Source organism: Alligator sinensis, unplaced genomic scaffold (assembly GCF_000455745.1).
Source record: "Alligator sinensis unplaced genomic scaffold, ASM45574v1 scaffold389_1, whole genome shotgun sequence".
Taxonomy (NCBI): domain Eukaryota; kingdom Metazoa; phylum Chordata; order Crocodylia; family Alligatoridae; genus Alligator; species Alligator sinensis.
The window spans coordinates 1,554,911-1,582,792 of NW_005841951.1; the positions used below are offsets into that span (position 1 = coordinate 1,554,911).

The window sequence follows — 27,882 nt, forward strand, 5'->3', positions numbered from 1 at the left end:
CTATTGCCTGTTATCTATGTATCTTCTTGTATGTCTGATCCATACGGATCATGTTATTCTGCATGGTGCTTTGTAAAAATATTTTTTTGTTATGTTTGTTGATAATCCCGCAAAGTTATCTTACATTTAACTGGTTGTGACTAAGCTTTGAGGCACGTAGCCACAGTCTGTGCACTACATCAAATTTAGTTGCTTAAACCTTATACTTATTGGCTGTGTATGTTTTGTCATTGCTTGGCTTTCAATGTGATAATGATTGTTCCACGTTTAGAGATCAGCAAACACGGATGTGACCTGCTTAATTTTTCTATATTTCAATGCAGAATGGAAGAGGATATTGCTCCAGGGCTAAGGGTATGGAGAAGGGCATTGTCAGAAGCTCGCAGTGCTGCACAGGTAGCTCTGTGCATTCAGCAGTTACAGAAATCAATAGCATGGGAAAAATCTATTATGAAAGTTGTAAGTGTTCTTTATTTAAAAAATACTGTAACTAAACTAATTTGCTGTATCCTCTTTTCCCACCTTAAGCTCTTAAACTACTCTGATTAGTAATGTTTCTCTTCTAACTGCTTGTAAAGCTTACTACAGTTAAACTGTATTTTGTGCACTTATGAACATAAATATCACAGAAGAGTTGGTCCCCTTTTGCCAAATTCAGCCTCATGAAATTCCTATGATGAAAAGCCCTTCTACTTGTTGCTTTATTTAAGACAGCAATTACTCTTTGAAATTAATATTTAGGTATAAAATAAGCATTGTTGTGCCTCTCTGATGGAGGGCACCATGTTACTGAAAATTACTGATCTCATCCGTGACATTAATTTTATGGAGACTCAATGTCACATATTTTAATTAAGGATGTGATTTTTCAGAAAGTTGAGATGCTCCAAAATATGCGTGGCTTCTTTGCATGCCCACTTACCACAACTGCACATGCAAATTGAACAGCTGTACAGACAAATGGGTTGAAACATCCATTTCCTCATTACATGAGCCCATTTAACAAATAGAGCTGTGTTAATTGCATATACAAAGAAGGCATGCAAATGCATGTGTAAATATTTGCATGAAGCTTTGAACCTCAAGTTTCTGAAAAGTTAAGCTTGAAAAGAAGAACTTTTAATAATTTAGTTTTAAATATTTGCTGTTGAAACAGTACCATGTAATGCTCCTCCTCAACTTGTTGAACTGTTGTTTAAAGCTAGTTCTCAACTGTGTTGTTACCTGAAGCTGGGGTCCCTATATTGGTGGCACTGGCTGAAGCATTTATTTAGCTACTGGGCCCTCCTCACATTTTTGAAGCAGCAATAATGCAAGTAATATCTCCTTTCTATCCACAGTATGTATTTTTTAATTGTAGATGGTTATCAAATGATGTTGTATAGATTCCAAACTATATTTTCTGGGTGTATGTTAATAACAAAGGCTTATGGATACAAAAGGAGTAGTCAAAAGACCATCCAAAGGGTTTAAGATGTAATGTTAGACCCTGATAGATTTTAGGCTAATTAATGTTTTTTCTGAATTGGTTTAATGCGCGGTATTATCCAAGAAACTTGGATATTCCATAAAAAGACTGAGGTCTAAAAGGTGTCGATGTATAATTAAAAAACCAGCCTTATTAAGTTCAGTTTCAACACAGAGAATTTCCCTTTTTTTTTTTTTAGTTTCAATTTTTACCATTTCTGTTTTAGAAGTTTAGACTTTGGATTGGAAAAACTAAGGCAATAATTGTCTAAAATGGATGCTCAGCCTCAGGCCTGCAGCCACAATGCCATTGTATCTGGCCTGTGAGGGTCCCCACAGGTTGGGAAATTTGGAGGCAAGGACGAACTAGCCACCCTCCTCTGCTGCCAAATTCCCGTGCCCCCTCCTTCAGCACAGCCAGGTAGGGGCTGGGCCATGCTGCCTTTACCCACACTGCCAGGTTGGAGCTGGGCCACACCTGCTTCTCTGTGAACTGGTAGGTTAGTGCTAGACTGTTTGCTTCCCCCTTGTCCAGATGAATTGGGGCCAAACCTTGCCCCCTTCCCCCTGCAGGGCTGGATTGGGGTGGAGCCACGTCCTCTATCCCCCACAGGGCTGGCTCAGGGCTGGGTCATGTCCCCTCTCCCCTGCAGGGGTGGATCGGGGACAGGTGGCCCCCCAGCCTCCTCCACATGATTGGATGGGGCCTTGCCATGCCTACCCCAGGTGCCAGATCAGGACCACGAGTCACATCCAGCCTGTGGATGGACCCAGCACTGCCCAGGGAAAAAAGTTGAGCACCACTGATCTAAAATAATCAACATTTTCAAATATTTCCTTTTTATTCATCAAACTAGTGTTTTAGATTTGGCAATGACAACCATTAGCTGAAGAGAGCAAGAGTGCCCATTCCTATGCTGCTTACTACTCTGTCAGTTCTCCTCCCTTTTGATAGCTTATCAAAAATATGTTTGTACTCTGAAAATTTGCTTTGGAACTATCTTCCTTGTCTATTTCATTTACCAACTTTCAGCTTAGATAAATTAAAGTGGAGATTTAATGCAATTTTATAAAAACTATAAAAATGAATATAAATACCTATATATTAGAATTAATTTTTAAATATATTTTAATGTTGTTAAATAGTTAATAATAGATATTACATATTTTAAAAGAATAGTCCAAATAAATGAAGAATCTGAAGTGGCTGTAGCCAGTACGCATTCACTCAGAACCTTTTCTAAAAGATGTGTTGCCTTTTTTTAAAAACAACCCCCCCCCCGCCATGTTTATAAATATTTACAAACACATCTACTCCACCTAACGTCTGCATTACCAGTTTTTTAGGGATTTAAGCAGGTTGAATTAAGATTACGCTTAGGCCCTTGATAGACATTTTAACAGTGGTGCAGTTGGGACCAGATAAATTTTATGTCCCATCCCAAGCATACATGGCTTGAGGCACAGTGTTTGGGATGGGGCATAAAGTTCCTCCCATCCCAATCCTGTCACTGCGGAGGTACCCGTGCCCTGATTCTGCAGATCAGGCAGAAGGCAACTCTCTTCTAAACCAAGGGTTGCCCCCAGCTTCCAGCAGGTTCCTGACTTGGGGCTATATGGGGTGGATCTGACAATCAGTTATTATTGAACCCAGATCCAGAGGGACCCTAAGCTGTCTGGGGCTGAAGCTGACAGTTCCAGGACTGATTCAGGACCCTGGACTCCCACCATCTTGGTGCCGTAGTCTGTTCCTATAGTGATGCTGACAACTAGCTGATTATCAGCATCAGCATATAGGTGGCTGGTGAGGTCAGGGCAGGAGCATCCTGGGATGCCAGAGGACCCTGAAAAGACCTGCCACCTGATGTGTGACATGCCACATGTTCAAATTAGAGCTTGATAAAAACCAGCTACAAAAATGTTCTACAATTTACAAGGGACATCTTTGTGTCTGGATGGCTATTTTTATCGCATGATAATTACTTTGCATGTGCATGTCTAAATTTATTGTGCAGTTAAGCAGTCGATTGGATAATAAATGTGTGTGTCAGGGGCCTTAGAGCCAGATCCCAATTTGTCTGTTATAGGTCTAAGTAATACTCAAATATCAAAGGCTGGTGGCAGATGGTAAGGTAATAGTGAGATTGGGATTTGAAGAATGTTATGCTCCATCCCCCAAATCATGCAATTTACCATGCGTCAACTGCCAGCATAGAGAGAAATTCACGTTAGGTGTCCACAGAATTTTTTCTTTGCTCTGTGGGTTGTACATAAACTTCAGGGCAAAATGGTGTGAAGTTGCGTGTGCAGCTTGAGAGCAGGGAGCTCCTAACTGCACAGTTGCCCATGCCATGTACTATAAAATGTTGTGTGCAGCTTGGGAGTGAATAGCTCCTCACCCTCAAGCTGCTGCTTCTGTGCATGCCCACTTTTTAAAGGTCTGGGTCACAGCGAACCTGAGATCTGGGAGATGCTCCCTAATGTGGGGCTCACAGCACTCCCCTGCCTGCCTCCACGAATCAGGTGGGAGCACCAGGTCCATGGCTTGGGACTGTCCCAGCTTAACCCCACTGATCAAGCAGGGTACAGCTATGTTGTGGACCCTGGGGCTGCCCCATGACAGATCCCAACATTCAGCTGAGCTTTGAGATTTGTCATGGGTCAGCCCTGACATGCCACACATTCAGTTTAAGGCATAATACAAATAAGCCTTGTGTGGCTTGTGTGTGGAGTAACTTTATGGCTTATTTGCTATATTAGTATGCCATAAATTTAACATGTGACAGGGTAACTGTTTATGGCATGATTAATGTAAGTGCACCTCAGATGTAATGTGTGCCAGGGACCTGACCCAGATCATACGATGCCTTTACACGGGCTCCAGGGTGGGGTGGGCACTCTTGGGAGCCATTCTAATTAAAGCGCCCACAGCATCTTGTGTATTCAGTGTCTTGTATTTCAAAATGGCAGTGGGGGTGCTTTAACTAAAGTTTGTTTGACAAGTTTAGTTAAAGCACACCTGCTGCCATTTTGAAGCATGAGGAGACTGAATACACATGATGCCAAGGTTGCTGGAGCATGCTAATTGGCACATTCCAGCAGACTCAGTTAATTAAGTCTGTTCCAACATATGCTAATTAGTATGTGTCTCAGCAGGCATAGGGCACATGTGTAGGTGCCCCTAGTTTTTGCTAGATAAGTGGCATGTAGTGCCATACAGATATTGGATCCTGATCCACCCTTGTGGTGAATACCCCCATAGGGAGTAGCTTGGGGTGGGGGGCAGCAAGTAGTGCAGACTCCCATGTGCTCTTCTACCTCCCAGGACAGTGTCCTCTAACCACTAAGGCTCTAGGTGTGGCAGAGGACACCCCTTACTCCTGTTGAACCTGATGCACTGGGGGTAGATCAATTAAAAGAAAGACTGTCTCTGACCCAACAAGGTAAGCAGTGCTGAAGAAGGCAGCTTCAGACTCAAACCTCTTCTCTGACAGCTCCTAGTGCTCCTTATACTTTAAATAGTCATTGCTTAGAATGTATAAAGAGCATCAGGAGCTGCCCATTGAAAGCGTGGTGCTGTGTGCTTCCGTAAGTGGAATAGAATCACATTCCTGAGGCAAAACCATTTTCTGGCCATGTGGCCATCAAGGCTTTAGACATCTAGTAGGCAGAATAGGATTTGTGCCTAAGTGTCAATTCTTTGTCCAGTTGTTAATGAATTAACCAAGACCTCAAAAAGGTGCACTGTTTGGAAAGCAGTAGATTCAGAAAGAACTCTAGAAATATAAACAAACCAAAACTAGAGGCTGTAGAAAACTAAATAATTACTTACGTTGTCTAAATGCTAATAGGTTAATTTAGGAGCAGATCAAAGCCTAATAGGTTTTTCTCATGGGTGTGCCTGGCCTTTGGATTCTGCCTTTTTCTATTTTTCTAAAATATCTTTATGAATTTTTAAAAAGAAATTAAAATATCCAAAAGGCAAATTTCAGATGGTTGTACGTTCAGACTTTATTGATGCTGCATCTTATTTTGGCACTTCCTTTTTTTTATGGAGCTCATTCCACCAAATAGTTGTTTCTTTTAATGACCTACTTCTGACTCTCAAACAGTTTTGCTTAGATGCTTCTCCAAGCCAGATGCTAACCTTCAATCACAGAAAGCTAACATGCACCACAGTATTTGCAAAACCTTCCAAGGGAAGAAAACAATAAGTATTTTAAAAATCTTTCATTATGACTTTTCATGTCTTCCATTCTTGTGTAACAGGATCAACATTCACGCAGAGTATTTCCCCCAGTAATTTTGGTACTGCCATCATAACAGTTAGACTAGTTTCTCTGTAAAATTTTCTATAAAATGAAAAATTGTAACTGTAGGTACTTCTTGGCTGTATATAAGATCAATTCCCAATAGAGCAGTGCCTTATACACAGACAACTAATACCCTCCCAGCTACTGAAGCAGATCAAGTAAAAGCATGAGGTTAGACTAAGCAGGTGGAGTTTGCCATATCAGTGCTGCAAAACTTGGAAAAAATTAGACCATAAAGGGAATAATTTTGAGAGCTGAGGGACTTCCTCTAAGGATGCTTTTTAGCCAATAGAGTTCAGCCTGAAGACGGACACGAAGATCATTTTGCTTGTGAGTTCTGTCATGGACATAAGTGAAGAGGGAATCCTCTGTATGCTGTCAGGAGCTTTTGAGGTTATCAAATGTAAAATGCTTTGCTTGGGCATTTAATCAGCTGTAAAAAAGTATTCACAGCTCTGTATGCTCTAAAACATCATTGTTAAAGGTAGATGAACTTTTCAAGAGTGTTGGCATTTAGCCTTTGGATTATTTCCTCACTATATGTGAAATGCATGTAAGTCATTGCAACCATACTCTCCAGTTCTCTTGCTCCTTGTAACATATATATGGAGAGAGAGAATTTACAGAAATATATAATGCATACACAGAGCTGCGGCTACTGTAGCTGTTTAAGATGATACATGAAATAACCATATTTATTTATACACATACACACATATACAGACAATTCAAGAACACTTTTGTTAAATTAAAGTGATTTTTCATGTATTGTAGTACTGCCAAATATGTCGTAAGGGAGATAATGAAGAACTGCTGCTGCTGTGTGATGGTTGTGACAAAGGCTGTCACACATACTGCCATAGGCCCAAGATCACTACAATACCAGACGGTGACTGGTTTTGTCCTGCCTGCATAGCAAAGGTAATATTAACCTTAAAGGTGACTGAAATGCTATTGACCTTCGTGAGTTCTCAATTATGAGCTTCTCCACCAGTGACAGCTTCACAAACACTTAAAATCGATCAGCAATCTGCACATCTTATGCTGGTTTAGCGAACTGTTAGAAATATCCTCAAATATTGCAAAAGAAGAACAGAATTTCATTACAGGTCTTAGCAGCAGATAAAAGGATATGGTTTACAGCTAGTTTGTTTGAAATGTGCTTATTTGCAGTTTTAAGTTTAATATTTTTTCTGTCGTTAAATGAATATCCTGACCATCCACATTTGTTTTAAAATGGGGGAGGGGGGGTTACCCATTCACCTTTAATACAGTTAATATAAATGTTGACAATCAAGTGCTTCACATCTTTTTAAAAGTAATGTAGTAGTCAAATACTGCCACCATTTCTGTCATTTTCAATACGATCATAGGAAAGTAGAACTTGAAGGGGCCTCTCAAGATTATCTAGTCCAGCCCCCTGCTCAAGGCAAGACTTTCCCAGCCAAGTGTCTGTCTAACCTGCTCTTGAAAACTTCCAAGAATGGAGATTCCACAATTTCTCTAGCCTGTAGTGTGTTCCAGTGTCATCAATGGCTCAACGTCTAGTTGGGAGGAGGTATCAAGTGAGGTTCCTCAGGGGACTGTCTGGGTCTGGTGTTGTTTAACATCTTCATTAATGACTTGGATGATGGGTTTGAGTGCATGCTTAGCAAATTTGCGGTCAACACCAAGTTGTGTGGAGTTGCAAACACTCTGGAGAGCAGGGCTAGGATCCAGAATGACCTGGGTAGACTGGAAAAATGGTCTGCAAGAACAAGTGCCAAGTCCTGCACTTGGGACAGAATAATTGTGTGCACAAATACAGATTGGGGAATGAATGGCTAGGCTGCAGTACTGCAGAGAAGGACCTGGGGGTTACAGTGGACACTAAGAATAATACGAGCCAACAGCGTGCTCTTGTTGCAAGAAAATTCTAACAGCATCCTGGGTTGTATTAACAGGAGCAGAGCTGACCTGAGCAGGGTGCAGGGCCCAGGGCCCAGGGCAAATCAGCCTATGTGGGGCCCCGCCCCCACTCTGATCTGGGCCCCAGACCTAAAGAAGTTGCTGCCGCTGATTGAGGCGGGGGTAGCAAACAGCTGGATGCGGAGCTACTGCTCTGCCCGGCTCCACGCCACCGCTTCTTCGCCCCATTCCACAGAGTCCCCCAAAGCGCAGGGCCCAGGGCACTTTCCCCGATTTGCTGCCCTTCCCCCCCCACCCCCGGGATGGCCCTGAACAGGAGTGTTATTTGCAAATCAAAGGGAGTAGTTCTTCCACTCTTCAGCACTGGTGAGTGCAGCCTCGCTTGGAGTACTGTGTCTAGGTTTGGGTCCCACACTTCAAAACAGTGTGGGCAGTTTACAGCAGCAAAAATGATCAGGGGCATGGGAGGCAAGACTTATGAGGAAAGGCTGAAAGAACTAGGGTTATTTAGTCTGGAGGGGAGAAGATGGAGCAGAGGGGATTTGATAACAGCTTTCAAATACCAGAAGGGCAATTACAGAAAGGGTGGAAATGGGCTTTGCTTTGTGACCTTAGGAGAGAGGACTAGAAGCAATGGTCTCAACCTGCAGCAGGGGAAATTTTGGTTGGAAATTAGGAGGAACTTTCTGATTATGAGGGTGGTCAAGCACTGGAACAGGTACAGGCTAAAGAAATTATGGAATTTCCATCCTTGAAACTTTTCAAGAGCAGGTTAGACAGACCCTTGGCCAGGCTGTCTAATCCAGTGGTTCTCAATTGTTTTTGTACCAGGACCTATCTGTAAACATTGGCCAGTCCCGACCCAGTAAATAGTTTAAGTAGAAAACAGCCCCCTGCCCCTGACGGTGCCCCTCACTCCCACTCCATAGGCCCCCAGCCCTGCTGGTGCCTCTCACTCCCAACCTGTGGCCCCCAGGTCCAGTGTATGGAGCAGGGGGTTGGTATGTGGACTGATGGGAACATGGGAGGGGCATGTGCCTTCCCAGATTTGTGAGCCCACAGCAGGCATGGGGCTGCAGATTGGTTGGACCAGCATGGACAAGAGTCACCTCTGCGGCTCAGCAGGTGGATCCAGCATGGGGGGGCAGAAAGGGATTGCAAGACTTGGTGTTGCCACTGGAAGGACCCCCTGCCAGCTGCAGTGCCAGCAGTGCAAGGAGTAACCAGGGGGAGGGACTGCGCTGCCCTCACCTCCTGCTGCCAGTTGCTCATACATTGAGCCATGGCTCTACCCCGCCGCCATGGCCTAGCTGCCACTGCCCCTAGGCTGCCCACACTGCCTTCACTCCACCTCTCCTCTGGCATAGAGTGGCAGCCAGGCCATGGAGGCAGCTGGCAGCAGGAGGAGGCGACAGCAGTGTAGCACCCCCTGGTCCTTTACTCCACACACTGCTGGCTGCGTGGCTGCCACACGGGTCCCAGTGGTCACAGCAACAAATCTTGCTGCTCTGCTCCACCCTTCTGTGCTGGGTCCTTCTCGCTGGTCCGTGGATGTGGCTCTGGCCCGTGCTTCCCCATGGCACCCTGATGCATCATCTATGCTCTCCCCCCCACCTCCTGTCCCATAGACTTACCTGCGGAAGCTGCTCTCTATGCTGCCTGGCTGCCACACACATGTGGTGTCCCCTGTCCGATCGCCCTCCTCCTGCTCCCCTCAGCCCCAAGCAGCCCCTTGCAGACTGAAACTCTGCCAGCCTGCAAAGGGAAACCCACCATTTTCCACATTTTTCTCCTTAAAGGAAAAAATCTGATTTTCCACATTTTTCCATGATTGTTTGTGACCCTTTCATATATTCTTGTGACCCAGTTTTGGGTCATAACCCATGGGTTGAGAAATGCCAACCATTTTTTCAGTCTGGTTTAAGTAGGGATGCTCCTTCCTTAAGCAAGGGGCTGGACTAGATGACCTCATGGGTCTCTTCAATCTCTACTTTCTTATGATTCCTAAGAGAGATCAATTCAAACACATCCACATAGTTCTTGTGTAAACCTACCATAAACTTTCTGACCTCATGAGATGTTAAGTAGCTCCTGAGAGCTTCTAGGCACTGTACGGACTTCAAGGCACACATGGGGTCAGGCTTTGTGTGAAGACATTCAGTCCATTTCCAGCCCCCTAAATTGAATGACCACACAGTGGTAATGACTAAGTCACCATGCCTACACAAGTATAAATGTGACATGAGGATATTTCCCTAAACTTGGGGCAGAAAAAGAGAGACTTTTGTGTGGTTATAGGATAAGTTTATAGTTGTTTATCCTTGTCATTCTGTTTCAAAGCAAAAGAAATTTGCTTACAGTATTCTTCTTCCATATAATTAATTTATCTAGTCCATCTTGGATAGCTCATTCAAATATTTCAGCCATCCCAATTTAATTGGAGCCAAATGTTTCAGCAGTCTGTTAATGAAGTTCATGTAATTTTGTTTTTTAAATATCTTGTTCAAGCCAACAAGGTTAGTGCTAGAGGTCAGTCTTTTGGCATTTTCCACATTCATTAGAATGTTCTTCATCTCATAACTTGTTAGATTGAATGCAGCTGGGTTACACAAATTTAGGAAATTTCATTTTTTTTAAATGACTAGCAACTTGCATTGTCTAGTTTCACATCATCTTTCTTCTCCTTGAAAGATTGTGGTATTTTCAGTGCAGATTTCAGACTTATAGTCAGATTGATCTTTAAGAGTCAGTAAGATGCAGACATATTTATCTCATCTCTTCCAGTTTGTGTGAATAACTTTTGAATTACTCCTTGTGTTTAGTTACAGAGTTTTGCTGCTATTAATCTGCTAAATTGTTAGTTTCTTTTCTATTCTCATGCATCTGGAATTGAAACTGAGGATTTCTTAGTCTTTAATCAAGAATGGAACAGATAGAATTGGAAAGTAGAGATGGAAAAGACTGATTAGATCATCTAGCTGTTTCCCTTCCAGCTTTTTTTCTTTATTGTAGACTGTCTTGTTCCTCTTTTCTCTGGTGTGTTGCCCAGTCCACTGTAAAATCTCAGAATACCCTCTTTTTTTAGCACACTGTTTCAGAGCCCAATAAATCTTCCTGTCTTTAAGCTTTAGTTAGCTTTCATCTTAAATATTCTTTTTTGTTTTCAACCCGTTGTCCCCAGATATTTCTATGTTATTCTAAATACTCTCTACCTCCATTTTGTTCACATCATTCATGTACTTACCTACAACACCACTACAGGAAAACGTAAGTTACAGACATCATACTTACATAGCTCTTTTAATTATTTAAAAAAAATGTAAATCAGTCTTTCTGGTCTCATGGCTTTTCTTTTAAACCTTCTCTAGTTTTCAATATCAATCCAGTAACATAGGTTGCTTGCAGTCGTGGAAAAAAAAAAGAAAAATTACACTTTACTTTAAACTTGGTGTGCCCCTGTGCCAAGCCCAATGGATGCTTGGAAGAGGCATCTCGTTAGTTGGACCTGCCTTTCCAACATCTGTATAGATCAGGCACTTTAGTGGGGCTTTTTTGGCACTTTCTCTAATAGCTAATTGAACAGCTTTAGATAAAAGTGCCAAAAAGCCCCGCTGAAGCACCCAATCTATACAGATGTTGCAGAGCCGAGTAAAAACTAATACGCTTCTTCTTCCAGTAAAGAGCAGGTTTGGTTGTTTGTTTCATGTCTGTCAGCAGCCATAATCACTTCGAATGAATATAGTACTCTAATTGTGTTTACAAAGTCCTTTATAGGAGGAAATCTTTAATTCCCCAGTCTTTTAACCTGATGTCTTTTTAAAAATAAATTGTAAAATCACATTGACTGTTCATGCAGCAATAAATTCATGTCAACTTTCTTGTCTGTTACTATGCTTATGGCTTTTTCAGCTTTGCTGTTCCCTAAGGTTCTCGTTTCAGTTGGTTATATATTTTAGTCTATTTTAATCCAGATATATTTAGATCTTACATTTTGCCAAATTGAATCTTATGTTTCTTCAGCTTGTACTTGTAATTTCTTTTGATTTCTTATATTTGTTCCCACTCATTTACAACTCCTGTTAATTTAATGTCAGTGTCAAATGTAATTAGTATGGTCTCTACTCTTCCTCAGCTCAGAAGAGAAGTTGTAAGATTGGTACCCATTGTCATGTGCTCTACTTATCCTTATCTTGCCACATCAGTATTTCTCATCAATTGCCATTAAAGTTCTCTTTATTTATGCTATTTTACTATTTTTTTCATTACTGCTTCAAGATGGAGAGTGGGGTTGTTTCAGATATTTCTGAATTGTTATGTCCTCCAGTGGATTCTTGAACAAAGTTTGTGGACGGGGTTTTTTTCCCCCGAAGAGACTGGTGGTGATTTTTTTCCCCCCACTTTTTGGGATGTTCAGCTTCAGAAACCATAAAACAGCCAGTTTCTTAGAGCCTAGTTGCTCAAAACCTTCTGGAAATCAGACTGTTTTGTAGTGTCCCAAGTTGGAAACACAAAATCACTAGTTATTTTTTTCAAAATATTGACTTACAGATTTTTATATGATTTCTGGATTTCTTTCAGTCTTCTGGTTTTAGGGAGTAACAGGAAGTAAACAGTCTACCTTTTCTCTCATTCATAATAAATGCAATGATTGGTTTGATAATAGTGTCAGAAATTTACTTGTTTTCTGATATTTACCAATAATAACAACTGTTGTGTTGTCCCTTAGTTTTGTTATTTATTTGAATCACCTCTCTTGTAGGCAAGTGGTCAAACCCTAAAAATAAAAAAACTTCAAATCAAAGGGAAAAAAAGTAATGAACAAAAAAGAGGCAGGAAGTTATCTTTAACAGGAGATACAGAGGATGAAGACTCTGCAGCTACCAGCAGCTCCTTAAAAAGAGGAAAGACAGACCCCAAAAAGAGAAAAATGGATGAAAATATTTCTGTTAACCAATTAAAACAAGAAAGTTTCACTCCTATCAAGAAACCTAAAAGGGATGAATCCAAGGACCTGGCTTTATGCAGGTATTGTCTGTCCATCTGTCTGCTTATATAGCGATAAATGCTAAATTTGGGTAAGCCAAATAGCATCTGCTCCGGTATGGTAATGGGAGGGAAGGAAGGGAAAAAAGTCCAGTGCCTATAGCACATGAACACAAAAACCAATAAGAATTTGGCAGCAAATACTGGAACCACCAATGTATGTGTGGTGGGAGTATTGATGCTTGGCCCCTTATGGACACCCCTGGGTGCGGTGTGACCCTGAACTACCCTCTGATTGCCTGCATGCTAGAAAGAGCTGAAAGGAAAAAAATGAGAAGAGTGCTGCATAGACTTTTTAAAATATAATAAATATGGCTGTCCATGCCCAACGTGTCTTCAAGATGTATCATACTTGACAACAGAAGGTGCCTCATAGGAATACACCATATCCCCTCACTGGTGTGGTCCTCCCTTAAAAGTGGTATAATATAGCTTGTAGACTGGCTTAAGAGAGTTGGTGTAAGTTCTCTTTTAATGTAATATGTTAAGGTCTATACTGTAAAAGATTTAAAGGGGTGGGTTTTTTTCTTGTGTTTGAATAGTAATTTTGAATTTCTTTCTCAAGAATTTGCTTAGAGATAGCTAAATAATAAATTGGGAGCAATAAATACGACTGTTGACATTGTCTTCAGTACGGTACACAAAACACTGTTGTCCCTCAAAGGAGGAAAGATTGACGAGACAATATGCATGTATATAATGGTGAAGAGTGTTTATTAGGGGGAAAAAGCTTGAAATATTTGTTTTAAACATTCTATTTAGCATGATTCTGTCTGAATTGGAAACTCATGAAGATGCATGGCCTTTCTTACTTCCTGTAAACTTGAAACTTGTTCCTGGTTATAAGAAGGTTATTAAAAAGCCTATGGACTTCTCTACCATCAGAGACAAGCTAAGTAGTGGACAGTAAGTAAATATTTGCTTGTTAAAGCTGTGATCATTCATCAAATGGTGGTTTAATCATTCATAGTTCTGCAATTAAAACTGCAGTCATTAAATACAATAATTAACAAGAGTTAACAAGTTATAATTAACAAGTTCTTTTTCTCTCCCATCCTTTTCACATGGAAACAGATCTCAGCTCTGTGGGGTCCTCTATCATTTCTTTCCAGTTTATATCTGTGCTCTTCAGATCCCTCATTGAAGCCACCACCTACTCAAGAGGAAGAGAGAGGCACTTTCTAGAGTCCATTATTTCCATGCAAAATAAGCTGTAAAAAGGTTTGCTTAAGGCGATTCAAACCTCTCTCCTACATGTATGAGAGAGATTCTGACACATGAATATACACACTGGTAGCTATTAAAAGGAACTATAAATCATTTCATTCATTCCTCAGAAAATACTCTACCGAAGGGGACTACTCTAGGCCTGGTGTACCTAGTCAGCAGGCCAGGATAGGCAATATGAAGCAGAGCAATGAAAAGGAAAAATGTTATTCCCCATACTGCTATTACATTGACCTCCCAGCAGACAGTATTGGAAATATGACTTGACATTTCTGAGGGCGTCATGGAGTCATAAATGCCCCAAACACAAATGCAGCAGTAAAAGTTTTCCTTCTGCTGTGCTACCAGTGTTTACATAGTTATATGGAAGAAGAATAAGAAAATGTAGTTGTGCATAGATGCTTGCAGATAATAGGAAAGTCAAACAGTCAGGAAAAACAGACACTGAAGGAAACATAAAGTAAGGCTTTCTTTAGATAATTTTAAAAGAATGTTATCTTGGTTTTATAATGAGGTGAGTTTCTGGGTCTCTGTTTATCATAAAATTCCACCTGTCCAAGTGTATACTTTGGGCATTAACCAAACGATCTATTTGGAATTTCCCATATTTATTTGCATACCACACATGCCCAAGCAAGACATGCACGTTGTTTTGGGAAGGCAGAATGAAGAAGAAAAGTTTTTTCCTTGGAAAAAAGGGTGGGCAGTGAGCAGTCTTATCTGCCACTGCAGGGGCTCACAGGCTCTGCAGGTTCCAGTCCTCTCATCAGCCTCACTCCCATCCCTCTGTGGGAGATACTTCTACTGCAACACCTACAGGGTTAATCCTTTCACAGTCATAATATAAACATGTGGTATGTACATGAATAACTTTTACTCATTTAAGAATTGCAATTGAAGACAATGAATGGCTAAAACGAGTAAAATTACTTATAAAATGGTTTACACTGACTACTTTAGGTCAGGTGTAAATTATGAGCTGGAGTGTTGATGAAGAAATTCTGAACACAAATTGTAACATAATACTAATGTGCCTGATTCCCCATTGTCATGAACCTTGAAATACTGCTGTAGAATGCTGCTGACATTGAGGGGAATGCAGATTGTGACATTTTGAGCCCACTTTGAACAGGGATAGTTATTTTGCACTGCCTTGTACCCTGCTGGAGACCTAAGGCCAGGTCTACACAAATAGGTACACAAACTAAATTAAGCTGTGTTTTTGTATCTTTTTTTTAAATTTGATATTGATATAGTTGGACTGGTGCATCTTTTATGTGTAGATAGTCTTGTATTGACCCAAATCCTTGTTTATTTTTGTTTAGCTTGGACTGGTAGTGTAAATGCAACCCGCATGTTAATTGATCCACATATTAAGCAGTGTCAGAGTGTCTGTATAAGAATGTATACCACTTTAACTAAACTGACTTTAAACCCAGTTTTAATAAACGTCTGTGTTAGGCAAGATTGAAATCCTCAACATAAACTTACAGAAACCAACTGTCTTGAACTCATTCTCATAACAAGGAACTGCAGCAATCATAGTTCTGATTCTGGGTTCCTTCCTTAAGCAAGCCTCCCATTAAAATAATTGGAATGTATTCTTGACTGAGAACTATATGCTTGTCCCAGGAACCTAAAGTGCAGTGTTTGTGAAGACTATTCTGTGCATAGATTAATGTAGTCTTCTACTTTTTGCCCAAATTTTTGCCCAAAGATGCTTTAATTTTTGCCTGAATAAGTTTTTTAAATGAGTTTGATATTGAACACACTGCTGTAACATGGATGAGGTTACACTCAGCAGAGATGATCCAAGAATTTTGCATATCCACATCATTCCCTAAAATATGGTAGAGCACAAATACATCTTCTGTAAATCATGTAAAAGTAGATTAAGGGAGATTTACAAATCTATACAGCTAATTCAATTAATGTTTTTGATGCTGAAATTTGTTTTCTTCCTATCTAGTTATTTAATATTTGCCCATTGTTGTAGTGTATGAGTGGTTCTAGTTATCATGCTAAGATGTAAACAGCAATATGCTTATTAAAAATTAATATAACATAATCATCTCCTTTTCAAACATCAGTAAGTCATAAAATAAAATTGACTTAATATAAAAAATGCTTATATCAGATTATGGCCTGAGAAATTACAAATTTGAATATTTAAACTAAAATAAATACTCGTTGAGAGTGTTATTTTGATTGGTTAACATTCTTCGTTTTGTCTTGCTCAAGCTAGCATTGTGTTGATATCTTTCGTGTGATGAGGATTGAGGATTAAATTTCCAATAGCAGGAAATCATGAAAAAAGGAGCAGAGCCAAGCTTATGCAGGAAATGAGCTCCAATTTATGAGGCTGTGAAGAGCTTATGAGAACATGCTCTGACGCATTCTGATTAGAATTCATCGGAGCAGACTCTTGTGTTGTAATCAGAATGCTCCAGCGAGTTGCGGTGTCTTGTGTATTTAGCATCCCACATTTCAAAATGGCAGCGGCAGCACTTTAACTATAACTCCCAAGAGCTACTCTAACTCTAATTAAAATAGCAGCCCCCCCCCACCCCCCACCCGGAGCACGTGTATAGATGCACAAAATGCCTGCAGCTAGTCTACTACCAGTCATTTGTCCTGAAAGAAGTGGCCAGCTGGCCACAATCTGCCATTTGGGCACTCTTTGCTGTGTGGCTCCTGGTACCACTTGTTTCTGAGCATGGGTGTTTTTTTCTACTACTTTCTTCTCAGTATTGATTTGTGGAGACCTTGAGTTACAAACTGTCCCTACTGGAAGTCAGTTATAGCTTTACCGTCGACTCCGGTGCGGGATTGGTTTCTATTACAGAAAACAGACCTGCAGCATATACATATAAATGTGCACAGAGCCTTTCACTGTTTGGAGTTCCTAGTACATTGGAAATGACACACTGCAATTATTCTGCTCAGGATTTGCCTCATTATGATATTGATAAAAGTAATGCAGCATTTATGTTTGGCAGACAAGGTTCTTTGGGTAGATGTGATATCTTTTATTAGACCAACTAAATAGTTGGGAAAAATGTTTTTTGCAAGCTTTCAGACACAAGGTGGTTGTGCCTGAAAGCTTGCAAAGAACAATTTTTCTAACTATTTAGTTGGTCTAATAAAAGATATCACATCTACCCAAAGACCATTGTCTGCCTATGTCCTTGGACCAGCACAGCTACAACCAACAACTGTAAAGCATAGATTTATGTTTGATAATTTATAGTATGATGTTTTCATTCATTTTAGTTTGGTAAAATTCCTTTTACTGAAAGTATCCATATAAATGCATTGTGAAATTCTCTCTCTCCCCACTTCCCTCTCTTTTTCATACATGCATGCATGGTCTTATGCAAAAATACATGTATAGAAATTCTGATATATGCTTCCAGCCATTCATAAAACAGTCTTTTGCATATCTGATAGTTCCTGTCCTAAGTTAATGCTGCTCTACTTATCCTTTATATTTGATATCAAAATTGTGTACTGTATCAAGAGAAAAAGTTGGAAAATGGACTCACCAGTTGTTTTAAAACAGAAAACAATGTAGTTCAAGAATGGGTGAATAAAATGGAATAGTTTCTTATTATTTTAACCAGGAAAAACTGGGGGGAAGAGAGTTGAAAATTGGTTTTAGTTCCAGTGCAGAATTGGAATTTTTTCTTAGCAATTGCACTTCGATGTGAACATTGAAACTAATGGCATAGTTTATTACTTTAAAAGTTCTCTCTCTGCAAATACTTAATATTAAAACTGGAATGGTCAAATATATAATTAAATGTTATACAGTGAATACTGAATATTTTTCTGTTTAGCTGTAACTGTGTCTATACTTTTATATCTCTTTTTGATAGATTTAGTTTTTATCATAGGGTTTTTTTGTTCTAAAGAAAAAACGATCCTTATCTCTCTGTTCTTTCAGGTACCCAAATCTTGAAGCATTTTCCCTAGATGTCAGACTTGTTTTTGACAACTGTGAAACCTTTAATGAAGATGATTCTGACATAGGCAGGGCTGGCCACAACATGAGGAAATATTTTGAAAAAAAATGGACAGAGATTTTCAAAGTGAGCTGAAGTTATCAGAACTCCAATATTTTTCCTTAAATAAGGACAAATGAGACCAGCAATGTGAACTATATTTACATAAAAGTGCAAGGCACATGCATAACTAATGACTGTTTTTTTTCCTTAAAGAAGTATCACAGAAGAGTGATACTAATTCTAAAGGCTTCACTCCTACAGCAACCATGGCCCTTGGTTATTGGTTTGTGTGTTTTATCAAACTAATTTAGGTAGAACAGGGAAGCACACCCAAAGAATTTCAAAGAAAGGGGTGTTATAGTGCAATAGCAATTTAAAATTTATCAAAACGCACTGAATATTCAACCACCAGAGCTCTACTTGGGGAAATGGTTCTCTTTTCCCTTTCAATAAATATCTATTTTTCATTTTTTTTACTTTGTAGTTTATTTTTTAGTGAATGTATTTAATTTTATGAATTATTTATGATTAAACAGCATCCAGAATCTTCGTTTTCTGTGAAAAGGAAGAATTAGAAAAATTGCTTTAAATCTTGAAAATACAACAAGGAATGTTTTAAAATATAAAACAAAGCCAAGTAAAACTGTTTACACTGATGTGCTGTGAAAGCACTAAAAATTAAACTTTACTGTAGAGTTACAAGTACATTTATATATATGTTGCTGCATCACTTGTGTAGTTAAATTGTATTTCAAGACAGTGAAGAAAAATTGAGACATATGTATATACTGTTCATTATTGTTTATATTAAGTCTTGTTTTAAATATGTATGATGTGTACATATTGTTTGAAGACATTATTGTTTATGCCTTAGAAGGACTGTAGCATTTTATTTTAGTCTTAAGGTAATTATAGCTATACGGCTTGTACAGTAATTATCCTCTACCAACACTGTGGAGTCTCCTTAATCTTGGTAGTGCCTGCCTTCAAAACAGGGTGTAGGGGATATTAGTTTTCCATTTTTCTATTTTGTTATATAATTTCAAGCCACCAGGGCCTCAAATTCAAGTATAATCATTTGTATCCATGTGGAAAATAAATTGTGACAATTTCCTACGCGCGTGGGCGCGCGCACACAGTATTTTTTCATAGAAACATTTCCCTCCATTTGCCTTGCCACAGAAATAACAAAAGACATTTGTAACCACTGTGTTTTATCTACTGTGTGTTGTGGTGGCCTGTTGGGGGCAGATAGATCAGAATTTTTTTTGTACCTATGTAAGAGTACTTGAAGTTTTATTTAAAACAAAATGTTGTGGAAAAGGTAGCATTCTTTTTTTTTTTTTTTTAGGAGTGTTATTTTTCACTAGTATGTGTGGCACGGATACAATAAAAAACTGTTTTACAAACCAGATTATTTTGGTTATTTTAATATTCAAAGAAGTATGTACAAAGAAATACTTTTAAAATGACCTTTAGGGACTCATGAGGTTACCCCAAAGTTCGTATTTTGGTGCATCTTATCCTCCAGGCCTCTTAATTAATTTTTGGCAGCACAGAAAGAAACAATTGTCAGGTGGTCAGTTGAGCACAGTTGCACCTACAACCAGCTATTTGAAGTTTAAATAAGATTGGTTAAGATCTAAGACTAACACTTGGTTGCAAAGAAATTCATTCTTCTTAGTATTCACTCTTACTTCAGTGTGTACATACGCAGAAAGGTGTAGCAACTGCTGGGCAGCTCGCCACTGCAAATTGGCTTTTTGCTATGTTCTGGGAACTTTTCTGGGTCTATGCTTACAAAGCCCCTCACAGAATTTTTCCTTATGTTCAGTAGTGTAACTAAGGGTGAGCGAGTGGGGATCAAGCCCTGGATGCTGACTTAAATGGGGCACAATATTGACAGCCATCACAGCTGCCGTCCTAGCTACACTCCTGGCACTGTGCTGGGCACAAAAACTGCCTGTTACACCTCTGTTTATGCCTAATGTCTCTGAAAGGGACAGTTCCTACATTTATAGCAAAACTGTTTCTCTTTTTCTGGTTCCTGCCAAAGTACCTGCTTTGTCTAACATCTATATAAATGTAGTTTAAAGATCTAACTTTTCTTTCATAATGTTCCTCTTTGAAGCAGTTCTAGGCACCAGCTAGAAGGAACCCAGAATTTGGAAATCGCACAGTTCCAATTTTCAACCCTGGTTTTGCCACTGACTTATTGTGTGGATTTAGGCAAGTTGCTGTATTTTTCTGTTTCATTTTCCCGGTCTGCAAAATCGCGATAATAATCTTACGTCATAGTGTAAGGCTGCCTAATAGGTTATAAAAATTAATTAGTTAGTGTTTGTACATGGCTTTGAACATATAATGTGCTATAAACATGCTAAGGTGTGATGATATTAGGTATGCTGTGTGGCAAGATGGAAGGGCATTTTTTCCGACAAATGCTTGTCTTTCTGCTCTAGTTTATTCTGATTCATACTTTATCCATAGATTGGATCTAGTGTTAGTCATTCAGAATTTATGCAGAAAAAATAATATCAGCTGTATTCAACGGAGTTAGAACTCAAAACAAATACAACTTAGTTTGGGAAAGGGGAAGAAGAAAAGGAAACATTACAAGACACTCAGGAAAAGATAAGCTTAATAAGGGAAGTAAAATCTGTTTTACTGATTCATAAATCCAGGTGAAATAATTGAGGTAAGTATCAAGTACTTTTGAAGTAATTTTGTAATAGCAGATACATTTCCAATATTTTCTAATTTGCTTTGTACAGTACATGATTAACAGTGAAGAAAGCTAAAAGGATACTGTCAAAGTTAGTACAGTCTGCCAAAATTTTCACCTCCTTAAAAGTTACACCATTCGCCACAGAGTTTTGGTAATACCTTTTAAATAAACAAACTAAGCTCCATTCACTTATTTCCTATGAAACAAGTGCCATTTCCTATGAGCAGGGTGCCATTTTCTCACCAATAAAAAATGTTTTTTAACACTTTTCCTGATACACTATTTTTGTATGAAACATGCCATTTTCTTTATATTTTAATAGAGATAATGTCTGTTGTAAATGTTGTTGTATTGTCTAAAAAGTACAGAACAGGATAGCAGAAATTACAGGTAAAATTAGCAGTAAATGGGCAAAAACGCAACTGATTTAAATTTTTTGCTGTGTCTCTTTCGAAACCAGGGGTAGGTAACCCTCAGCACAGGTGCCAGAATGTGGTGTGCACAGGCATTTTGCTTTGCATGAAAGCCTCAGGGTGGATGGTGGGGAAGGGCTGGGGCTGCGCTGCCACAACAAGGATTGGGCCTCTCGTGGCTCCCCTGCCATCTGCCACTGGCACACAAACACCGTACAAGTCGAGGTTTTGAGTATTTTTGGAACTCTGCCCGAAAACGTTGCCAACGCTTGCTTGCTCTCTCTAGGGGAGAGGTTGTAGTGCAGGGGTGGGCAAACTGCAGCCTACGGGCCGGATGCGGCCCACCAGGCCATTCTATCTGGCCTGCAGGGCCCCTAAAAAAATCTAGAAAATTAATATTTATCTGCCTTGGGCTGCCAGTCATGCGGCCCTTGATGGCTTGCCAAAACTCAGTAAGCGGCTCTCTGCCTGAAATAATTGCCCACCCCTGTTGTAGTGGGTTCTCTCTCTTTGAGCAAAGGAAAAGACAGGAACATACAGGAAATCTCCAGGCCTATTTAGTCTAGGTACGTGATCTTAATTTGGGGGATATTTCCCCGCCCCCGTTAGAGTAAGTGTGAATATTGCTTTTGCAGAAGTTCTCAAGCTGTTGCATGAAGACAGTTAATGATGAGTAGTGGGTGAGCTCTGGTCACAGGTTGCTTTTTGTCTTTTGGCACTTCTTTGGAAAGCATGTGAGTACCAGTAGAGTGTGCAGAGTTTGAAAAGACTGTGAATACTTCACAAACCTGAGGAAAGGCATTTTGCAGCCCAGTGCACATCTATATATCTGGCCCAGTAAATCCTGCTTCTTGCACAATGCCTGTATTAGCTGGAAATGGGTAAAAGCAGCCTACTTTGGCAAAATGCATCACATTGAAGACAGAAGTAAATTGTTTTTTCCCTAATTCCTTTTCAATTGATTAATATACTTTTCACACAGCAGTCAGTGTGGATGTTCTGCACTCTTGTAAATGGAATGGGGGACACCTGTGGGGCAACTTCTCCTTTACAATGTGCAGTACTGGTGACTCAGGAAACTTTGTTTCTTCAGTTGTGTTATGTATGTTTACTTTTTTTTACTTCAATAAAATGTTTATGCCAGAAAAATGAGAGCTTCCTGGTAGTGTCTTGTGAATCACACTATAATTATATGCTGACTACAGATAGACTATTACTTCCTATCCAGAAGGCTACTGTCTCAGGGTTTCAGAATAAAGTAAAAGTTATTTTGGTCATTCAGCCCTTTTAGAATCAAGCTAGATATTTCTAAACAAATGCAGAAGATATATACAGATGTACATGCTCAGAAACCTTCATTCTTTTCTTTATTCACTCTTACTTCAATGTGTACATACACAGAAAGGTGTAGCAGCTGCTGGGCAGCTTGCCACTGCAAGTTTGCTTTTTGCTATGTTCTGGGAACTTTTCTGGGTCTATGCTTAACAGAATTTTTCCTTATGTTCAGTAGTGTAACTAAGGGTGGGTGAGTGGGGATCAAGCCCTGGATGCTGACTTAAATGGGGCACAAGATTGACAGCCACCACAGCTGCCGTCCTAGCTACACTCCTGGCACTGTGCTGGGCACAAAAACTGCCTGTTACACCTCTGTTTATGCCTAATGTCTCTGAAAGGGACAGTTCCTTTATTACACCAATTTCTGTCTGTCACCTAAATTCAGATCTTCATTGGAGTAGCTGTTGATAGCAACTTCAGAGTGATGCTGCTCGTTCAAAATCATTGAGCAACAAAAACGGTTCACCTTTTCCCTGTGTTGTTATGTCTCAAAATAATAAAAACAATAATAAATTATCTGGATCAAAGCATGGGGGACATCCAAAAATCTAGCTTTGGCAGCAGCATAGTTAGGGATGGGGAATTAGGGTACCAGACCCTCGTGCCAACTCAAGGTAGCCACGGCCACAGCCCAGGGTGCAAAAACATGCTCCGTTTACCTCAGTCCTGCCTTCTGTGGCAGGTCTTAAGGTCTGTATTTCATGGCTAGCGGTAAGAGCTTTCTACTATTACAGAAGGATGGATCTCAGTGGAGTCTAATATAATACAGTACACACTTACCCTGAAATGTCCCAAGATTGAGGTCTTTGGAACTTTTATTTTTAATCAGAAGCTCCTAGTTTTAAGTATCTTTTAGAAGTATAGGTTATCTAGTGAGTAAATACTAATTATCTAAAATGCTGGTAGAGCTAATGCATTTGAATAAGGAACAGTTTTAGTAAGTTATTCAGTGGGATTTAGTTCTGCTTTATACAAATTAGAAGTCAGTCCTGTATCTTTACTATGTGAAAAGCTTACAAGAAGATTTGTTCTACTTGACTTATCAATGTTTGTGTATGGCCAACCTCATTACTGACATACAGATTGTGCTTTCTGCAAATTTTTAAGTTAGTAATAAAAGAAACAATATAATTATGATTACTGTCTCAAAGAATGTAGCATTCTTCATAATTATTGGTGGTGTATGGAATAGAAGATGAGGATACCATCCTTGTCACTTGATTGCAAGTATCTCTGTGGTGGAATGTGCCAGCTGTTGTTCCAGCAATACAACATGACTGATTTTAGGAGAGGAAGTGAAGAATTTATGCTGCGGCTGAGACTGAGGGGGGTCCTTTGGGTGGGAATAGAAACATGGGAATTGATTGCTGTACTGAGTCAGATTTCTGGTCCATCTAATCCAGGGTCTTCTCTGTAATAGTGGCTAGCCCACATGCTGTATAAGAAAACACAGCCTTTTCTAGAGTAGGAAGGTGGGATAAGTTGCCTCCATAAGGAATATAATTCTCCAAAAGGTATCCATGCAATAGATTGTTTATTTTGAAATATAAAGTTTCCCGCGCACAGTTGGCATATCAGTTCTGAAAGGCAGACAGAAGAAGGGGAACTGAGTCAGTGTGTGTGTTGCTTCTGTTCTAACACTGACTACAGGATTACTTTCAGCAAGTCCCTGAAGTTCCCCATATCTCATTTTACTTCACTGCATATACTTTCATGCTTTGCACAGGCAAAGTAAAGCTTAATTCATGTCTGTATAAGATTTTGAGATCTTCCAAAGATGAGTAATATAGAAGCTTAAAGACCTGTATACACATGAACTACCCTGAACAGTGATAGCATTTAAAGCCTATTTGTGAGACTCTCATTTAGTATATGCAAGTGGATGTTATTGAGGAACTCATTAATGGCCCGTTAAAAAATCTCTCAGAAGAGAGGAAGTAACTAAAATACCAACAAATTTTATTTTTATTTATAGCACTGCCCTCTCTAACAATGACATTTCTGAAATTACTTGCCTTATGAAATTCAGTTAGTTATGGAAGCGCCACAGGCCAAGTAGATGGGTAGGCAAGATATTTCAAAGGTGTCCAGGACAATTAGATCTGAGACATGACTTATAGCACATTTCTACCGTCATAAAGATGATGGCAAAAAGATGACTTACTTTCTTGGTGGCAAAGTCCAGCCAAATAAAATTATTAAAAATGTGGGCAGAGTAACCTTACTATTTGCTTAGATTATTACAGCTTGAACAGCTGTAGAGAATGTGCAGTGAAAATTGCTAGAAAATCTTTAAAAGGATAAGAAAGTATGTTAAAATATGTGTCTCTTCATTATGGATCTGTTGAACTTAAGGCAGCTGCCAGCTGATTTCACATGCAGACTGTGGGGCTGGCAGCCATTTTACAGATGTAGCATGGGAGCATGATGAGCTCCCCCTACGCCTCTGTTTGGCCAAGGAGCCTCAGTGGTCCTGCACCTCTCACTGACTGGTTGTGAGAGCTGTCATGTGGCCCTGCCCCACACTGCTGATTGGTGGTAAAGGGTAGGGTTGTATGATGGACAACCCTCACAGCCAATCAGCAGTGGGGGCGGCAGCTGTCCCCCTGCCCCTTCCCTTCTCCCTTGGGTAGGCTGCACAGCTGGGCCACAGAGGCCATGAGGACTTATTTTTGGTAAGTTTTTTTTGGGAGCCCACCAAAAGCTCGGAGCCTGCACTTTTTCATAGAACCTGCCCAAAATCACGGTTTCTGCAAAAATAATGAAATCATGATTTTAGTAGGTCCCTGCTCATCATCCGTGTTATAATGTAATGCAGCCTGTCACCTAAAAGATGCAATTCTGTACAGAGACCCTACTGTGCTAGTCTCAGCAAGCCACCAGAGAGCATTCCTAGGTTTTTGAAATGTTCATAATGGCCTAACGATTAGAACAAATGATCAGGCTTGTTTTTCCAGCTCTGTCACTGATGCACAGTGTAATATTGAGCAAGTTTGTTTTGGATCTTAGGCTTCCTGTTTGTAACAATGAGTATTCTGGTACTAACTTACTTGAAGAGGGTGGAGATCTTTGGATGAAAAGCATTTTAGGAATGGAAAGTATTGTTACAATATAAGTAGCTCAATTGCAACAAATGAAAAAAGACCAATATCCCCATAAAGAAGAAATTATAGAAGGGTGTAATTGAGATTTATTTTGATAGAAAATTTACTAGAAATTACAGGTTGGCTATGTGCAAGCAAACACAACCTGATTATTTTTGTGAAAACAATACAGTCCTAATTAGTAAAATATATGTATGGTGCTATAAAAGGGCCAAGATAGCAAAGCTGAAACTAACTACAAGCACAACTGATCATGAAAAATGCAAACAGAAAAACATGAATAACTAATAATGTTGTTATTATTGTAACATTATTAGTTACAATAATATTATTATATTATTATTATTATTATTATTATAATGTTATAATATTAATAAAGGACTTTTTACAACATGCTCCAAAAGCCACAATTCTGCAATCATGAAAAATGCTATTTTAGGTTTAAAAATTCCTACTTAGAAGTAAAAAATACAGCAAAGACTAACACAAGCAGGAGGGTGTTGATTATTTCAATTAATACACACTATTATGAAATGCAGGTAGCTGACACGGAAAGTTAAAGGTATTAATAAAAAATCCATGTTCTGTTGGGCTAAGGATAATAAATTCTTATGAAATCTTAAGAATCATTACAGCTTACTATTAGTAATAATAACTAGGGAAGATGGTAAAACAGTTTTAAATTGGCAGGAGTAAGTTTTTGCCCATGTTCTTTTTTTAACCAAGGAAATTCTTCAAAGTTTTTTAAATTTATAAACTTGCAATATGGGAGTTTCAGAAGACTGGGGAAAGCTAATGTTGTTGTAATATATTTGAAAAAAGGTGAATGAGGTGACAAAGTTAAATGTAGATTGATCCCAGACAAATCACATGATAGCTGATACAAGATTAAGTAAATAAATAAAGCATTAAATGTTGATGGCACAATTATTTTTTTCCTGCAACTAGGTTTTATCAATCTTCATATCACTTCATGCAATAGAACGTTAGGTGGATAAAGGTAATACTAACACTGTTTCATAACATTGCATCTTTTCTTTCACCTACTTTGGCGCACAGGATGCAATGTAGTATCTTCCATTTGTTTTGTGGTTTGACTTAAGACTTCCCCCTCCCTCCCTGCTAAGGGTCCCTAATGGTTGAAATAAAGTACTTATAATTCTGAGACGCATTTGATTTAGTCCTGCATGGCATTTTGATTTTAAAAAGTTAGCATGCTAAATCAGTAGCAGGTTTAAACAGATTAAACACTGGCTACCAGCAAGAACTCTGAATAAAATCATTAATGGACAATCATCAGCAAATACATCTAGTGTGAGTGTTTATAATAGGTTCCCAGGGCTGTGTTTCTGGCACTAAGTTGTTCAATGTATTTATTAGTGACCTTGAAGAAAATACAAGGTCACTGCTGCTGCTGTGTTCAGAGGATATAAAAGTGTTGAGTGGTGACTAACAAAAGAGCTGTCAGTTGTACAGAGTAATCTAAGCCAGTTGCAATGGAACAGCCTGCATTTTTTATGAACGGTAGCGTCACAGTTGCAGGAAGGAAGAACATCACGTGGCTTTAAACGAAGGGATGTTGGATCCAACAGCAGTGACTGGAAAGGATACAGGGATGGGTCCGGGTACAGAACCAGCTCCCGGTACATGGTTTGCTACAATGGGTAATCCTGCAGCAGGAAACGGAGGCTGGTGGCAGGCAGGAAAATTGACTGCAGAATTGCAGTAATGATGTCCGTACTTGGAAGAGGAAGTTGGAAAAAATAGGAAAGGGTTCAGAAAGGAGTCGGGGGAAGGATCCCAGCTCTAGAAAACCTGTGGGTCAGTGCTGGAGTTTTTCCCACAACCTTTTTTAGCTTATCAAAAGTACCCCTCTTCCTGGGATCTCTTGAGCACACAGTACATGAACTACCTTTGCCAGCACCAGGATGTTGGCCACTGTGGTGGCCCCTGCTTCTCCTGGGGCAGGTCAAGGTGGGCTGTCTGTCGTGGTTGAGGGGCCTGGCGGGGAGCAGGGATAGGGATGGGGATGGGTTGGACAAGAGGTAGGGCTGCCAACTCTGCTCGAGTCTATTCTGGGAGGCTTCATCCCATGTGGCATTACAGTGGATAGACTTCGCGTCACGAAGGCAAACGCACGACTCTCACATTTTAAAAACCCACTGAACACGTATTAAAAACACACTGTACAGAGCGGATTCCACATTTAATATTTACTTTAATGAATGCCCCGTCGTTGGCGACTCCCGTGTACTTCCTGCAGGCCCCAGGGCAATCCTGGGGGGTTGGCAACCCTCCCTGCCCGCCTGCACCCCGACGCACATCACCCGGGACTCG

At 39.7% G+C, this 27,882-nt stretch overlaps 1 protein-coding gene across 1 annotated transcript in view; it reads left to right on the forward strand.

The window, feature by feature from the left end:
• BAZ2B (bromodomain adjacent to zinc finger domain 2B) overlaps positions 1-19,534 on the forward strand; it is a 156,663-nt gene extending 137,129 nt beyond the window's left edge. Inside the window, exons 32-36 of the mRNA XM_025199968.1 lie at positions 324-459; positions 6,555-6,701; positions 12,448-12,713; positions 13,494-13,637; positions 17,905-19,534. Of these exons, the coding sequence (XP_025055753.1) occupies positions 324-459; positions 6,555-6,701; positions 12,448-12,713; positions 13,494-13,637; positions 17,905-18,058 (847 nt within the window). The 3' untranslated portion in view covers positions 18,059-19,534. The remainder of the gene's footprint in view (positions 1-323; positions 460-6,554; positions 6,702-12,447; positions 12,714-13,493; positions 13,638-17,904) is intronic.
• Positions 19,535-27,882: the final 8,348 nt, after the last annotated feature.